This window comes from Silurus aristotelis (genome assembly GCF_946808225.1).
Source record: "Silurus aristotelis genome assembly, chromosome: 1".
Lineage (NCBI taxonomy): Eukaryota > Metazoa > Chordata > Actinopteri > Siluriformes > Siluridae > Silurus > Silurus aristotelis.
In genome coordinates, this window is record NC_139574.1 from 20,482,980 (window position 1) to 20,500,514 (window position 17,535).

At 34.9% G+C, this 17,535-nt stretch overlaps 2 protein-coding genes across 6 annotated transcripts in view; one reads left to right on the plus strand and one right to left on the minus strand.

Annotated features, from left to right (window-relative positions):
- Positions 1-17,535, minus strand: part of rdh12l (retinol dehydrogenase 12, like) — a 127,161-nt gene that overhangs the window by 58,884 nt on the left and 50,742 nt on the right. The gene's annotated exons all lie outside the window — the stretch shown is intronic.
- Positions 1,629-16,666, plus strand: cblc (Cbl proto-oncogene C, E3 ubiquitin protein ligase). Of its 5 annotated transcripts, XM_083551353.1 has the most exons (13): positions 1,632-1,890; positions 2,543-2,987; positions 6,334-6,480; positions 6,688-6,844; positions 7,930-8,051; positions 8,460-8,597; positions 8,753-8,840; positions 9,569-9,700; positions 10,139-10,375; positions 12,671-12,823; positions 15,185-15,252; positions 15,415-15,473; positions 16,066-16,666. In XM_083551353.1, exons 2-13 carry the CDS (start codon positions 2,611-2,613, stop codon positions 16,263-16,265), a joined length of 1,878 nt encoding a protein of 625 aa, XP_083407479.1. In that variant the 5' UTR covers positions 1,632-1,890; positions 2,543-2,610; the 3' UTR covers positions 16,266-16,666. The 5 variants fall into 5 exon arrangements, with proteins under 5 accessions (XP_083407480.1, XP_083407479.1, XP_083407482.1 ...); XM_083551354.1 differs by having other exon boundaries at positions 1,629-2,987; positions 15,188-15,252; XM_083551356.1 differs by having other exon boundaries at positions 1,636-2,987; positions 10,172-10,375; positions 15,188-15,252.

Consider the following 17,535-nt stretch of genomic DNA (forward strand, 5'->3'; position numbering starts at 1 on the left):
CAATGTCTGTTGTGAAAACCACTATAGAAATATATAGCATCAAGGTTTTAAAATGTGAAGTGGACAGCTATACTGTAGGTAGCCAGTGAAGAATAGTGTAGCAAATTGATAGCATGGGAGAACTTTAAGAACGTCATACAGATGCATTCTGAATCAGTTGCAGAGGTCGAGTATCTTTCACAGGCAGACCTACCGGGAGCTAGTCTTAGTCTAGTCTTGAGATGACGAGGGACCAAATAAGCACCTCATTGGCCTCAGTGGTATTATACAATGTTGAATATAGAAGAGGCCCCTTCACTTTGTTGCATGCTTCCTGCTCGATGCATAAGGGAGAGTTGCTAAGTGACACACAAAGACTCAGAAGTCAGATAGCAAAGTTTCTCTTTCTTTAATAGAAACATATATACAAAATGATCGGCTCAGACTGCAGCATAGAATATAAAAACAACAAATCCTGATGTTGCAATATATGTAATGCTACACTGATCAGAGATACTTAAACCAACCAGATTAAAATCAAACAAACAAACAAATACAGATAAGATAGGAATGTAAACAATAGACAGAAAGGGTGGGCCATCAAAGTGTAACATGGTACTTCCCTTCATCTGTATTGTCTGCTTTACCATTTCTTTTTCTCATACCTGATCACTAGTTTCATGAAAAGAACAAACAGCTTTTTATGTAATAGGTTAGCCAACCAAAAGCTACTAAATGTTTAACAATGTTGAGAGTTGGTGGAAAATAATTTCCAAATCAACAGATGTACAATAGAACACAGTATTCAACATCATAAACATATAAAAAGTATAATTTGTTTACGCAGGCAAAGAAACAAGAATATCTGGCAAGTGCTGGTCACTCCAACATGTGACACAAATAATTTCTCACATCTGGGCTATAGGGTAAGATGTCCAGTCCTTTCCCACTAAAAGAATCTCTAAAATAATTCAAGCCCACTTAAATTACCAAAAACTATGTGCCAGATTGTGTTAGGGATTAATGAGACAAATGTTGGGCATAATAATAAAAAAAAAAAATTATTTACATTTTTTTATGAACCATCTCTCTTTAATGTCCCTCCAACCTGTGCATAACTGGCCAAAAACAAGTAGTGTATTATTGCCTTTTTTTTTGCATAAACATTTTTGGCTTTCCATCTTTTCAGTCTGAACTGAAATACGATGAATACAAAATAAAATGAATACAACTTTCTAAAACTGAAAGACAGCTATTATCCCTTAAATCAATAACACTATTTATTATTGTGTGTGTGTATATACAGATATCAAGGAGTGTTTTTTTAATGAATGGCAACCATGGGAAATAACTTAGTCAACTAATTAAACTAATTAAATATAAACAGTATTTAAAACAAATTGTAAATGTGGTATAAAAAAAAAGTTTGGGTTTTTGTAGTGCAAGGGAACACACACACACACACACACACACACACACACACACACACACACACACACACACACACACACACACACACACACACACACACACACACACACACTCACAAACACTGATACTTCCCTTTTGCTTTTAGATACATATTCCTATTACGATACTAGACACACTCTGTCTGCCCGCTTGAGGCTTAAGTAAACCGACCTGTTTGTCAGGCTATTTCCTACCCGGAAACTGATCAAAGTGTGTGTGGGGAAAGGCAGAGAGTGAGTGAGAGAGAGTGTGCTTGTGTGTGTGTGTGTGTGTTTAAGCATATGTGTGAGAGACACAAACAGGGACAAGGGTCTACATGTGAATAAGCTCCTGTGCAGAGACCTAAACGGAACATTTTTACAACCTATTTTGAGATCTGGACAAAATCAGAACATGGGAAATGAGACCACCACATGGATGCCAAGTACAAAGAGCATAACTGTGAGTAAACAACAGGGTCAGTAAAGTGGGTAAAGGACAAAATAGACAACAATCAGCACTCTGCTTTTTTTTCCCCATTGAAATGTATGTGGTTTTCATAATAATGATGTGAAGAAGGAAGCTTGGCTTAATGTAGAAGTATATACCTTTTGGGCTAGTTTCGTTGGAGCAAAGAACTTTTAAGGATCTTTCAGAATTTTTAACGTTGCTTATTGACTTTCCTCCACCCCTAGAATGACATTCGCACAGACTTGTCAGGCTATGACATGTGTGCTGTTACATTATGCAACATTACCACTGTGAAATGTATAATTGAAAAAAGTATTAGTGTGGCAAGACAACGATTCACTTATTGTGTGTTGTGTCATGTACTCTATATGTATTGTCACGAGTGGTTTCAGAACAGAAACATAAACGGTGGCTTAAAAGGAAATGGCATAAGCTTAAAGGCAGTGCAAAAGATTTGTTAGGGGTACCTAATGGTTTGACGAGCAGTAGGAGGCTTCATCTCATTACTTTTTGGTTGGCTCCGAATGACAGGGAGCAGCTTTGAAGCTATTGTGTAGCGGAAGTAATTGATAAGGAACATTGCAGATCTAGACACATTGTGAGTCCTGACCAGATGAGGGTTGTTTTTTTGCTCTATGGGCAGTTTCATTTGTAAATCTACTCGGCTGACAAGAACATAGAAACAGACAGCAAGTCAAAGAATTTTTGGCAATGGCTGGAAGTCTGATGGGATTTGTTCGAAGCTTCGATACAGATTCTAACTCTGCATCTCAGCCACCAACAAGCGCAGACTATAAACTCCTTGACAAGGCAATAAAACGACTACATAAACTGCACAGGCTGTGCACTGAGCCGCGATTATGTCTAAAGAACAGCCCACCTTACCTCCCTGAACTGGTCGGGGAGACTGTAAACCTCACAAAGGACATATGGGCTCTTTATAGAGCTTCAGGTTCAGCCATGCCACGTGGGGATGAGGGAGAGTACCTAAGGATCCATGTCCAACACTTGCTGGATAAGACGGACAGGGCCATCCTGCTGTTTAAAGAAGGCAAAGAAAAAATGTGCGATGAAAAGTCTACATACAGGTAAGGTCTTACAATGACAACATGGTTATGCTTGGAATCAGAAAAGTACATACAATATGAATAATACAATATAGTAATATGAAGACCAAAAATTTACAAATCCAAATAAATGTTTGCATAATGTATAACCATTTCATTTAAAGACTAACAGTAAAATATATACATAGAGATAATATGTAGATGACAAGCTATTGCACATGTAAAAATGTTATGCATCCTGTAAAGGTGAGACACAGAGATTATATTTCTTGCTATATTTACCTTCAAAAATAGCTTCAACTGTCTAGATTGTTATTTTATAGGATTGAATAGAATTTATAGGATAGAAATGTGGTATTTTAGTTTAAATTAAATGCCTGCTACATGAAAGTTAACGTATATTTTTGTTTTCAGCACTAAGAGGGGGCCAAGTTGCTCATCTGCTCTGAATACTAATGGTCTGTGTGAATGAATACTGCAAACCAAAGGCCTTTATTGTGCTAACAGGGAAACTTCCATTTGCAGTTTCATACAGGAATGTTATTTACAAATGTTTTTTTAACATTGAAAGCTCAGAAAAAAAAACAAAAATCCAATGATGATCCAAAGCCAGAAATAACAAATATTTAGTTCTTAATACAGCAAATGTTGGTACATGCACTGTACAGCTACCATCTAAAGGGAAAGATCAAATAGCTTTCTAAGAAATAAATAATATATAAATGTGAAAAAATGTATATGCGCCTAATGTGCAATAAACCATATGCAAAAATGCATAATTATTTAATAGGAATGTTATTAATATTGCATAAAATATAAAAAATAATGATAAAGAAATAAAATCTAAAGGATTAATATGAAACACAATAATAATATGCTTTGTATTTCCTTTGATCTGATTCTTAATATAACTCATCCATCGCTTGTCTGTTATTGCTATTTTTATTACTTTTACTATTCCGTCTGTGTAAAAATAATATTTTCCAGGCGAATCATAGACAATGTTTAATTATCCAGCGATAATTTCAAAAAGCAGTTCCATAGATATTTCATAGTAATAGTGTATAGCAGGTCTTGCAAGGAGAGAAACACATCACTTACTGGCCATGTTCACTCCAACTAAGCTATAGCTTTACTTGTTGATGCAGTGGTATTGTTAAGAGTACCTATTGTGCCTTTATTCTGTGTGGAATATGCTGTAACATTAAAGTTACATAAATCTTCGGGTAAAGCTTTTAAGGTATAACACGTACCTGTCAATGTAATCAATACATATTACAGGAACAAAAGGTGTACCTTCCCGCCAAAAAGAAATGGCATAATTTAGTACAGTAACCAGTGGAGTTTAGAAGTGAATAATTTCTATATGGACAAGTTTGAACTATATTCATCAATGCCTCTCGGGTGGTACCTTTTAGCGTATATCTTTTGTGCCATTATTAACCTGAGTAAAAGGAATGTATGACACATAATTAAAGATAGCCGTTGTACTTTTGAAGGTCAGGTTTCATTGTTTGTATTTTGGAAACCAGAACTGTGCCTGTACAAAAACCTTTGTTCTAATAGTGTACTATAGCTTTCACATAAAGAGAGACACCAGAGCTTTCTTTACTTCAACAGCATAGCCGCATTCCATATCAACAAAATTCATAATCTTTCCAACGTACTACAGCTCACCATAAAATTTTCCACAAAATGTTACATTTGTTCTGAAAAATCTATCGCCGAAAATATAATTACTGAGCAATTAAAGCAATAATCAATTGACTTGTTTTTAGACTAGTAGTAATACCTATACATGTATATAAGTAGTATACCTATTAATGTTATTTTATGGTATTTTTTTATGCTAACTTCGGCGAGTTATAACACGATTTACTGTATGTCAGTTGGACATAAAGTAAATTTGTAAAATGTCAGTACTAAAATTTGACTTCTATTATGAACTGTAATAGAGTTCAGATATCTATCTAACTTTATGCAAAGTAAGTAGTTATTATTAGCTATCAATCTATTTTATCAAGCTGAAAAATTCATCCAAATAAACGCATCATCACTGAGGGCTCTTGAGGACACCACACAGACAGAAAAGCTAGTGCCATTAAGTCTAATCAGATAATGAATGTTGGGTAAATAAATATAGTATTTCAACACACAAAGTAAACTATGCTGTTCCGTATAATTTAAACTAGTAAATAGCAAAGTAAAATAACATTAGAGTTTTTATGAAAAGTGCTGTGTAAATTTGGTAATGCACTTTTATTTAATATTAATTAATATAATACACAGTATAGGCACATACTAAAGTAATAATGAAAATGACATTTTATTTAGTCTTATTAAATATTAAAACTTTGTCTAAAGTGTTTGCTAATATTATCAACGTGTCTTTCTTTGAAGAATTAACCACATTTCAACTGTGTACAGATGGAGTGGAAAACAAAGATTAGACTGATTACAATGACTAATGGAAAATTAAGTCTTTGAAAAAGTAGCCCAGAGAAAGAGGTAAACATGTGCTCATCCTGTCAGAGTGGAAAAAAAGATCCTCAGGCCTCAGCAGTGTTGATTAACTGACTGACATGTTTTGCTTGTCAAAATCTTTTTAGGTCTCTCGAAAATCTTTATTCCCTAATGTTTTACTGACCTATAAATTATTATGAAAGTGCCGTTTAATCTAAGCAGTTTTAAGCAAAAAGCATGTGCATTGCATGTAAGTGCAGTTAAATGAATATCTCATATAATGCAAAAATTTAAGCTAAAATGTAATTTTATTTTAGTGACATTAAGGACAGATGCCAAATTAAATGCAAATATATGGAATGTTCTTTTGTTGTAGCTGTAGTTTGCATAAATGCACAAAAACACATACACAAACCTTAAAGTTTATTGATAATTTAACTGCACTGTTTTAAAATTTACAAAGAGAAGTGCATAGTGTTGAGTGATTGCAACATATAGATCTATTTGTACCACAAGTGATGCTGATGATGCTGTGAGACAAGTCTATGGTCAGTTGCCAATGGAAAATTCCGTCGGTGAACTACAAAGACTTAGGACAGGAAATGTCAAACTGTGACTTCCTGTTTTAGTAGCTTGCATGCAAACATTTTTTTACAGTTTGTGTTTCTGTCAACAAGATGTGTGTTTAAACTGTAATTAAAGGTGAGTATGCAGTGCAACAGCTTTTTAACCTGTTAACATTTATAATCATGACTATGTAGAATCATAATCATAACTATGTAGAAAGATTCATTTGACAAAGAAACCTCCACTTTTGCTTTACTAATGAATGTAAAGTTGCAGTAAGACTCTAAAGTTTGTTGGTAGATCTAAAATATATATATTTTTTGTGCTGCTCTTTCAGGAGAAACTTGACAAAGCTGTCTTTGTTATTCAGTCATATGCTGTGGGAACTACGAGCTATATTTCCAGGTGGTCAATTTCACGGTGATACCTACAACCTGACCATGATGGAGGCAAGAGAGTTCTGGAGAAAGTCTTTTGGGCACAAGTGGGTGAATGTAACCATCCAGTATAGATTACATGTATATTTAAATGTTGCTTTAAAAAACAGTTACTATTTATTAAACATATTTAAGATAATATTTTTATGCATGTGTTTATTTCTGCATCTTTATGTGTTATGCATTCAAATCAAATCATATACATTTGTATGCTTTTTATATGCAAACGATTAGATTTTCTGTTTCACATTTAGGTGCATAATTAAGTGGAGTATCTTTAAGCAGCATTTGAAAAATTGTCACAACTTTGAAGAAGGAATGGAGGCCATGGCTCTAAAGTCAACAGTTGACCTCACTTGTAATGATCACGTTTCTATCTTTGAGTTTGACATCTTTACCAGACTTTTTCAGGTACCTGCATTGGATGATAACATTTGAGAACCCTTGACTGAGAAAGAACTTCATATGCTTAAATTATATATATTATATGAAATTATATATATATATATATATATATATATATATATATATATATATATATATATATATATATATATATATATATATAAAAATCCTGGTTACAGGCAAAATTAGGAGGCACCACCAGGCTCTACATTTATAACTAATCTATTCAAGGCAAAACATTACTGGCTAATTTTAAAGGATTAAAAATTAAGAATTGGAAATAAGTTTTCAATGAGATTTGAGTTAATCAAAATGAGTGTATTGCATTCACATCCATCAGTCTTCTTCTTATCAGCTGAGAACACTTATTACATTTAAACACCATCTCTTCACTTGGCTAAAATGGATTAACTTTTTATGTTAACATTCATAAAAAGTTCTGACCATACCATTTGTTGTTTATAATGTGATTTCATAAGAGCATCTAATATATATATATGTATGTATATATAGTGTTACAGTGCAACTGCTCTTTTTTTCAGTCATTTTGACTGCTAGTATCGGATCCAAATTATTTGACTTGTATTTGTTTCACTATGATGTCATTATCTAAATGTATATTGAAATCAAATTGTGAGGAAAGCTATTTAGCAAGGCTTTGGACTGTAGGCAGACTGACTGCAATTACTGTACCAATCAAAAACATGCAAGTGGAGTTAGAAAGTAGCCCAAAATAAAAAATTCCAGTAAGTAAAAATTCCAAGTAAAAATACTAATATTTCCACACTGACTTAGTAAAATATATTTCCTCAAAGATAATGTAATAGTATATTACTGGCAAAATAATAAAAAAAAACTTAGTTTGGCCAACCTGCATGTTGATGTAATTTTGCCTAAACATTACACATCAACACAATTGCAGTGTAAGAATACGATGTACTGTACACATTTAAAGAAAATATAGTGTTGATATTTTGCTGGATGTTTTTTTTTTCCACATTTATTTTTGTTTATCTAGTATCTTTTTTCAGTGTGACTGAAATATTTCCTAGCAAGATCATAATCATGTTAAATGTCTTATTTTGTCACAGCCATGGTCGACACTGCTGAGGAACTGGAATCATTTAGCAGTGACTCATCCAGGTTACATGGCCTTCCTTACTTATGACCAAGTACAAGCCAGACTGGAACACCACAGAAATCGTCCCGGAAGGTTTGTAATAGTTTCACAAAAAAAAAAAACATTTGTAATTATCTGAATTTATTCAAGAATGCCTCAAAAATGCAATCAAATCTACATACAATTCATGATAACAAATAAACAATAAATTCCACACAACTTTTTAGTGGCCTTTTTAAAAATAATTAAATTTAAGTAAAATATTACCCAGCCATTATGGTTGCACAAGCCAGTGCACTCTTAATGCCGGTCCCAAGCCCGGGTAAATGGGGAGGGTTGCGTTAGGAAGGGCATCCAGCGTAAAACATGTGCCAAATCGAACATGCGGATCAAGAATAAGAATTTAAGTAAAATATTGTTCAGTAACTATTTAGCTATAACAGTCTGTACTTAGACTTTTATTTTATTATAATTTTTTTATATTCTTATCTATGTTTTCAGTTACATCTTTCGCCTCAGCTGCACCAGAATGGGCCAGTGGGCAATCGGTTATGTGACTCCCGATTGCAGCATTGTGCAAACTATTCCAGAGAGTACACCTCTGTACCAGGCTCTAATACAAGGCTTCAAACAGGGATGGTGTGTGCTTATTACTGTCTTACTGGTATTACTGTATTACTGGTTACTGTATTACTAATGTGTGCTTATTTCACTGTTATTTAAAAAGTTTAATTTTCAAGGCACAAATTCAAATATTAGTATAATATGGTCATTTTGAATGTGTGCGTTTGCAGTTACTTATACCCAGACGGGCGTGATGTGAACCCTGATCTCAGTGCCCTGTGTATGCCATTTCAGAAGGGTCGCATCGCAGTTACAGAGGTAACAATTACAAGTTGAAGAATGACAGTAAATATTATATTGATACATAAAACAACAACAACAAAAAAGAAGTATTGTTTGGACATGTTCAAATATGTAGGCATATTTATAACAGATGATATGCTACATTATGAGTAAGACTACAGCTAGTGGTATAAATCTTGTCAATTCGGCTTTTTACTTAGTTCTAAGCAGTTGAAATCAACTATAGTTTATTTGCCTATATGTCTTAAAATGAATCCCTCACCTACGTCCTTCTCCACAAGCAGCAGGGTTTTATTTGCTTGATATATCAAGCATATCAAACTCTATTTCCCGGTGTCACCCCCACCCCATTCTCACCACTTGTTTTTCAATTCCACTTATGAGGTTTAAAAATAAATGTTTAAAAATTAATGTTTAAAGGTTTAAAAATAAATCTGTCTCGTAGTAGAATGGCCCAACTTGGTGAAATGTGTATCAAAATTATGTAAGAATAATGCAGTATTTTTACTGAATTAACTCTTGTTAAAGATTTGCCATATTAACCTACATAACTTAAATTTAATGGGAGATTTTAAAACGTCATTTATTTACATGTGCAATTAAATATCAAAATGTATCCATGTATGTGAACTTGAGGGAAGAGCCAATATTTTATTTCTGCATTTTAAAATAATTGCTTCTATAGTAATAATCCAGTGTGTGCTTTTGTGTGATTGTCTCTTTTTATGCTTGTCTCTGTTCAGGAGCAATATGAGTTATATTGTGAAATGGGAAGCACATTTCAGCTGTGTAAGATTTGTACAGAGAGAGAAAAGGACACTCGCATTCAGCCCTGCGGACATCTGCTTTGTCGGCCCTGTCTCGCTGGCTGGCAGGTATTCGGTCTCATTCTGATTTATCTAATTATTCATAAAAACAAAATTATTTCTCATAGTTGAGACTGTATTTAGAAAAAAAACAGCATACAAATAATTAAATATCTAAGCTCATAAAAACAGTAAATAAATAAAATATATATTTTTTAGCTCTTTGTGTTTGTATGTGTGTATGTGTGTATGTGTGTGTGTGTGTGTGTGTGTGTGTGTGTGTGTGTGTGTGTGTGTGGGTGGGTGTTTTTATCTTCTTAGTCACACCCAACAAACTAGCATTTTCATTTTCAGGCTTGACAGCAAGTTATGTGCATGCTCTTGGCTATAATGTCCCAAAATAACATCCCTTGTAAGAATTGTGCAGCTCACTGATACCGTCTGTGACAGGAAGGAAGCGGCTATGTTTTAATCTCATTTCTTTGTCCAGTTGCTTGATGTAACTAGTTTGTATGTGTGCTATATTATCACCACACACAGAAGTCAGACGCACACACCTGCCCTTACTGCCGCTGTGACATTAAAGGGACAGAGTCCATCCTCATCGAACCCTATCGCCCCACAAGTGACAACACATACCGAAGAAGAGAAGACGAGGAAGATGATGATGATGATGATGACAGTGATGATGAAGATCATGAAGATGTGGAGCTTGTCATGAAAGAATTGGCTGCCATGAAAAGGGTGAGAGTTGGTTCCTTGCATGCATAATCAGAAATTTTCTGCATTTGTACCTGCATAGTTTATAAACAAGTCTTTTGAAAATGTGAAAAAATATGTATATTTCCTACACATTTGGTAAATGTTTTAGGAAACACTATATAAGATTACTCAGACATGTTTTGAACATTACTGGATTGTTGTCCTTCAGATGCTGCTGCTTCTTTAATGCATCTTAGTTATGACTTATGTGCCAAAAATATTTTGACCACATAAATTTTCTCTTGCAAATAAATGTGTGTGGTTAACAATAGCAGACATACCACACATATTATGCAAATGAGCACCTATTACTTGGCACAAACTTCCTGTGCACTTTTTTTTTTCCAGTTTCCACTTATGCAAAAGTTAAGTGATTTTTACATGACAAAAAGGTAGTATTTTTGAAAGTCACTGATTTGTGTGATGCATTGTGATATATTTGGAAAAGCATCTAGATAACACATTTGCACTTATAAAGTTAAATCTATCCTTTACATTTACAGTGAGGAAAATAAGTATTTGAACACCCTGCTATTTTGCAAGTTCTCCCACTTAGAAATCATGGATGGGTCTGAAATTGTCATCGTAGGTGCATGTCCACTGTGAGAGACATAATCTAAAAAAAAAAATCCAGAAATCACAATATATGATTTTTAAACTATTTATTTGTATGATACAGCTGCAAATAAGTATTTGAACACCTGTCTATCAGCTAGAATTCTGACCCTCAAAGACCTGTTAGTCTGCCTTTAAAATGTCCACCTCCACTACATTTATTATCCTAAATTAGATGCACCTGTTTGAGGTCGTTAGCTGCATAAAGACACCTGTCCACCCCATACAATCAGTAAGAATCCAACTACTAACATGGCCAAGACCAAAGAGCTGTCCAAAGACACTAGAGACAAAATTATACACCTCCACAAGGCTGGAAAGGGCTACGGGGAAATTGCCAAGCAGCTTGGTGAAAAAAGGTCCACTGTTGGAGCAATCATTAGAAAATGGAAGAAGCTAAACATGACTGTCAATCTTCCTCGGACTGGGGCTCCATGCAAGATCTCACCTCGTGGGGTCTCAATGATCCTAAGGAAGGTGAGAAATCAGCCCAGAACTACACGGGTGGAGCTGGTCAATGACCTGAAAAGAGCTGAGACCACCGTTTCCAAGGTTACTGTTGGTAATACACCAAGACGTCATTGTTTGAAATCATGCATGGCACGGAAGGTTCCCCTGCTTAAACCAGCACATGTCCAGGCACGTCTTGATTTTGCCAATGACCATTTGGATGATCCAGAGGAGTCATAGGAGAAAGTCATGTGGTCAGATGAGACCAAAATAGAACTTTTGGGTCATAATTCCACTAAACGTGTTTGGAGGAAGAAGAATGATGAGTACCATCCCAAGAACACCATCCCTACTGTGAAGCATGGGGGTGGTAGCATCATGCTTTGGGGGTGTTTTTCTGCACATGGGACAGGGCGACTGCACTGTATTAAGGAGAGGATGACCGGGGCCATGTATTGCGAGATTTTGGGGAACAACCTCCTTCCCTCAGTTAGAGCATTGAAGATGGGTTGAGGCTGGGTCTTCCAACATGACAATGACCCGAAGCACACAGCCAGGATAACCAAGGAGTGGCTCTGTAAGAAGCATATCAAGGTTCTGGCGTGGCCTAGCCAGTCTCCAGACCTTAACCCAATAGAGAATCTTTGGAATCTTTTTTCTTTCTCAAACTCCATGTTTCTCAGCGACAGGCCAGAAACCTGACTGATCTAGAGAAGATCTGTGTGGAGGAGTGGGCCAAAATCCCTCCTGCAGTGTGTGCAAACCTGGTGAAAAACTACAGGAAACGTTTGACTTCTGTAATTGCAAACAAAGGCTACTGTACCAAATATTAACATTGACTTTCTCAGGTGTTCAAATACTTATTTGCAGCTGTATCATACAAATAAATAGTTTAAAAAATCATACATTGTGTTTTCTGGATTTTTTTTTTAGATTATGTCTCTCACAGTGGACATGCACCTATGATGACAATTTCAGACTCCTCCATGATTTCTAAGTGGGAGAACTTACAAAATAGCAGGGTGTTCAAATACTTATTTTCCTCACTGTATATGACATCTGGCTAAAATCTATCTGACCTGAAATGGTCTGCGTGATCAAATTTACATGTTGGGGACCTTTTCATCTACATTATTATATAATTTAAACACTTAAGTTGAACTCTAATAAAGCCCATGTTTTTTTCTTTACGCTTCCCATCTGCCATTACAGGCATCACAAGAGGAGTATCAGGTTCCTAGTTCCAGTTTATCACCACCTCCACTTCCACCAAAACAGAACACTATGTCCTCCCCTTGCCCATCTCCCAAACCACCAAACCGTCCGTTCCTCAGAGACAGGCTGTCTAAAGGTCACTGTAACTCAGTAAGTGTCTTTATTGCTGTCAATCGAATATATAGATGTTGTAACAGTTGCCTATTTAACCTAATCACAGTAGTCATGTTAATTGTAATTATTTTACAACAAGATTCACAAAGTGTCAATCAAATAAATTTAAATTGACTTTAATTAAATTTAAAATTATATATGTAGCATATTTATGTTATAATACCTGTTAAAATGTGTACATTTAGTAGACTGGTCTTAATTTAGATGAAAAGCCTTATATATATCTTACAAAAGTGAGCACCCCACTCATATTTCAGAAGCCATTTTAATATGTTCTCAAAGGACAATACTATAGAAATGAAACTTGGATGTATTTTAGAGTAGTCAATGTGCAGTTTGTATAGCAGGACAGATTTTCTGTCCTCTGAAAATAACTAAACATACAGCCATTGTCAAAATAGCTGTCAACTAAAGTGAGCACACCTAAGTGTCAATATTTTCTGTGAGCACCAGTGATATCTTACACTGTCTTAATCCTCCTGGGCATGGAATTCACCAGCGCTGCACAGGTTGTTGCTGGGATCCTCTTCCACTCCTCCATAATGACATCACGGAGCTGCTGAAAATTAGACAAATGTCGCTTCTTCCACTTTCTGCTTGAGGATGCCCCACATGTGCTCAATAGGGTTCAGGACTTGAAACATACTTGGCCAGCTTGAGTAGAGTCCTGTTCCGAGTGGAACCCGTCTTGGAAAACATCTATATGACCCTGTCCACTGTACTGTAACTCAGTTTCAGCGTGTTACTGATCTTCTTATAGCCTAGGCCATCTTTGTGAAAAGCAACAATTCTAATTCTCAAATTCTCAGAGTTCTTTGCTATGAGGTGCCGTGTTGAACATCCAGTGGTCTGTATGAGAAAATTGTACTCAAAGTACCAAATTTGAACTGCTCTAATACAAGATGCACAAATTTGTATGGTCCTGACAAACAGACAAAAACATGAACATGATGATTAGGACTTTGTGGCTTTGCACGGTTACACGATGTACAGCTGTTATCATTTAGGGTGTACTCACTTTTGTTGCCAGCTATTCTGACAATAATGTTATGTTCAGAAGACAGTACATATATTGCTATAAAAGCTGCACATTAACTACCGTAATTTTCGGACTATTAAGCGCACCCAAATATAAGCCGCACAGACTGAATTTGACAAAGATTTTTATTTTGAACATAAACCACTCGCACCTGTCTATAAGCTGCAGGTGTCTACACTGAAACTAATGAACTTTACACAGGCTTTAATGAAAGACTGTCTGTAACACGGCTTGTATCTAAACAGTAGCCTACCAAGAAAGTCATTGTTCACTGTCTTCCTCCTTCCTTTCACAACAATTTCTCTCAAGAGTTTTTCTTTTGGCATTGTCATGCGTTTAAAAATAACTATTGGTTAAGCTTTTCTCCCGATGCCGTGCAGCTCAGAACACAGGTGAAGTGCGTGTTTTCATGCCCGGTTGTTTTCAGCGTGACGAATGATTCACATTTCCTGTTGACAGTCCGAGTGAGCGGCAGGTCAAACGTCAGAGGAACCTCATCCATATTTATGATGTGGTGCGGCCCGATTCAGTGGGAGCGCATCTGATTTAATATAAAGAGTTTTATTGGTTCACCTGAACCTGTTCGGCAATTTAATTGGTCTAATGTTATGGGGCTCAGTGTTTTGTCTTGAAGCTTGTGAAACCGGGAAAAACCCAGGAAAAAACTATAAATTAGCCGCTTCGTTGTTTAAGCTGCGGGGTTCAAAGCGGGGGAAAAAAGTAGCGGCTTATAGTCCGGAAAATACGGTACTCTAAAATATATCCAAGTTTCATTTCTATAGTATTGTTCCTTGAGAAGATACTAAAATGGTTGCATAAATGTGAGGGGTGTACAGTGGAACCTCGGAGCTCGCGGCCTCAGCGCTCGTGACCTCGCATGCTCGCGACTTTCATTCCGACCGGCGACCCTCATTCAGATCGGCTCGTGAGCAACCGCGAGCTGCTCAAAACACTAGTTTTAACATTTCTAATCAAGGTTTATCTCATTAAAATTGTCTAATAATTAAGTGTTATGGAGTGAAATAGTGTTATTTACTCATTTAAATCGATTTCGTATAGTGTTCTTTGGGTTTTTACTGGATTGGAAGGGGCGTATCAAAAGGTTGCGAAAATTCGGAACTCGCGACCGGTCTTGGTCCCTAACCCTCGCTAACTCCGAGGTTCCACTGTACTCAATTTTGTGAGATTCTCTAACTGAATCAGTACATGTGACCTGATTTAATATCTATCAATGTGTAAAACAGCTTTAATATAATTTCTATAGATTCTAATTCTATAGATATAAACTCTGTTTTTAGCAGTCTACCTGTAGCAATGTGACATATTCAGCAAGCCATCTAAATCTGATGGAGGAAAACTCAGACAGGTAAAAATGCAAAGCTTATTATTAGTATTAATAATATCTTTATTATATATTTGCAATATTTTAATATACTTCTTTCTTATCTGTAATTTAAGGAGTTATTATATTGCTTAATATCTTTTACGCATTCATAATTTTTTTTTTTTTTGTTCTCTTCCTCTGAAGACAGCTGCAGTGTGTTGATGAACAGAGCTATACATCACTCTCCCAGACAGGCCGAAAAGGTTTCCACCTCTTTGTCTTTACAGTAGCATTGGATGAGTTTACACTCCCATAGTTCCTAAGTTAATGATATTTAATTAAAAGACTACTTTTTTCATTATTTATATATTTTATTATTGACTATGTTATATTGGTAAAGAAAATATTTATGATACTTTAAATTTTTGTTTTTGTTTTTTTGAGGAATTAGAAACAGTATTTGCTATAGTGGAACATTTATCAGGCCCTGTTTAAATGATTATAATAGTTATGATTTTTCCCATAAACCTTGATATCAAGTATAGAAACTTTTCTGCCTTCGATTACTGTATTTTTGTACACAAAATAATTAATATGCTATAAGTGTTAGAAGTGTTTCTGTTACCTTTAGATTACACTCAGATTAGATTAACTCACACTTAGATTAATTATGAAAAGAAAAAAAAAACTATTCCTACATGTTTAAGAAACCCCACTCTTTATTGTGTGAAACATTTTCATAAATATTTGTAGATTATATTTGCATGTACTCGTAGACTGACATCTTGTGGCTAGTATTGGCAAAAACAATTGTTTTACCCTCATATCTCTTGGATATACTATTTTCTTTTCCAGGTGTAGTCCCATGGTCAGGCCCTGCTCATTCAGGAAAAAAGAAAGAAAAAAGAAGGGAGGAGTCAGAAGACAGGGGCGATTTGGAAACAGAGTTGCTAGCAGGAAGACAAAGTCATAAAAGCTCTCAGGGTCAGAGAAAGCTTTCATCCTTGTCATTCCTTCAGGATTTCACCATGGAAACAAATATGACAAAAAACTGAATTATCTGCATTGTAAAAAAAAAAAATCATTTTATTGTGAAATACGAGTATATAACAACATTAAACACGCATGAAAATATTGTCATTTTTCATTACAAACCAATTATATTGTTTTGTTATTTAAACTGTAATAATTTGTAAACCAAAACTCGTTTTGCTCTGCAAAATGTGGATTTACTCTAAAACTAATCTTGAAATACAATCATGTATTTAACAGATTTTTACCTTCTATTTTATATACCCAGACTGTTATACAGACATATACAGACTAAGTCATTGGGCTTTTCATGAACAAATAACTTCAATAACAAAACAACTATATACCTCTAATGTGTCCAGGAATAGTTACATAATAATTATATAATATTTAATTACAATAAAATGTATTGTAATCAGTAAAACTGGTTGTTTTTCTTAATGTCTTTTTATGTTTGATTATTTTTAAAAGTAAGTGCAAAAGTGTGTGTGCATGTCTAAAAAAGAGACAAATAGATAGATAGATAGATAGATAGATAGATAGATAGATAGATAGATAGATAGATAGATAGATAGATAGATAGATAGATAGATAGATAGAGAGAGAGAGAGAGAAAGAGAGAGAGACCATGAGAAAGAGTGTGTGAGAGAGATAGAGTGAGAGATAGAGAGAGAGAGAGAGAGAGAGAGAGAGAGAGAGGTTACAGTTGTAGAAATATTCTGGTATATTGACACACTGTACATTTAAATTCTGTTTTTAAATATCGCATTTTTAATTGGATGTATGGTATTGTTGGCCATTAACAAAAAGATGTATCGTATATTTTGAATTGTTAATTATTATTATTTGATAGTGCCATCAAGATGTTTTTACATTACTGAATTTAAAATACTGCTAATACCCAACAGACTTTTACCATGAAATTTACAGGCATAGAACTTTGTAAGTGTTTGACAATAAAGGTTATTGCCATATATTTTACCATTTCACCTATTTTATACCTGAATTAGAAGCCATGCATTTCACACCTAGGCCTTCATTGGTGTCCTACCTGAATCACTTCACTTCTTAATACCATCGTTATGATGACACAGCTATAGATACCACGGCTATAGAAACCATCGCTATTATAGAGAAACACAGTATTGTTATAGTTTTTGTTAATTATATAGTTATTTTATATAGTAATAACCTGTATTGTATTTTTGTATTGTCAAGTCAAGTCAAGTCAAGTCAAGTCTATAGCGCTTTTCACAACAGACATTGTCTCAAAGCAGCTTTACAGAAATCAAC

Excerpts from the sequence above, each read along its gene's own strand:
- cblc (XM_083551353.1), top strand. The coding sequence starts at position 2,611 with ATGGCTGGAAGTCTGATGGGATTTGTTCGAAGCTTCGATACAGATTCT. Across the intron at positions 6,481-6,687 it reads AGAAAGTCTTTTGGGCACAA|GTGCATAATTAAGTGGAGTA; the intron begins GTGGGTGAATGT and ends TTTCACATTTAG. Across the intron at positions 8,598-8,752 it reads CAAGGCTTCAAACAGGGATG|TTACTTATACCCAGACGGGC; the intron begins GTGTGTGCTTAT and ends GTGCGTTTGCAG.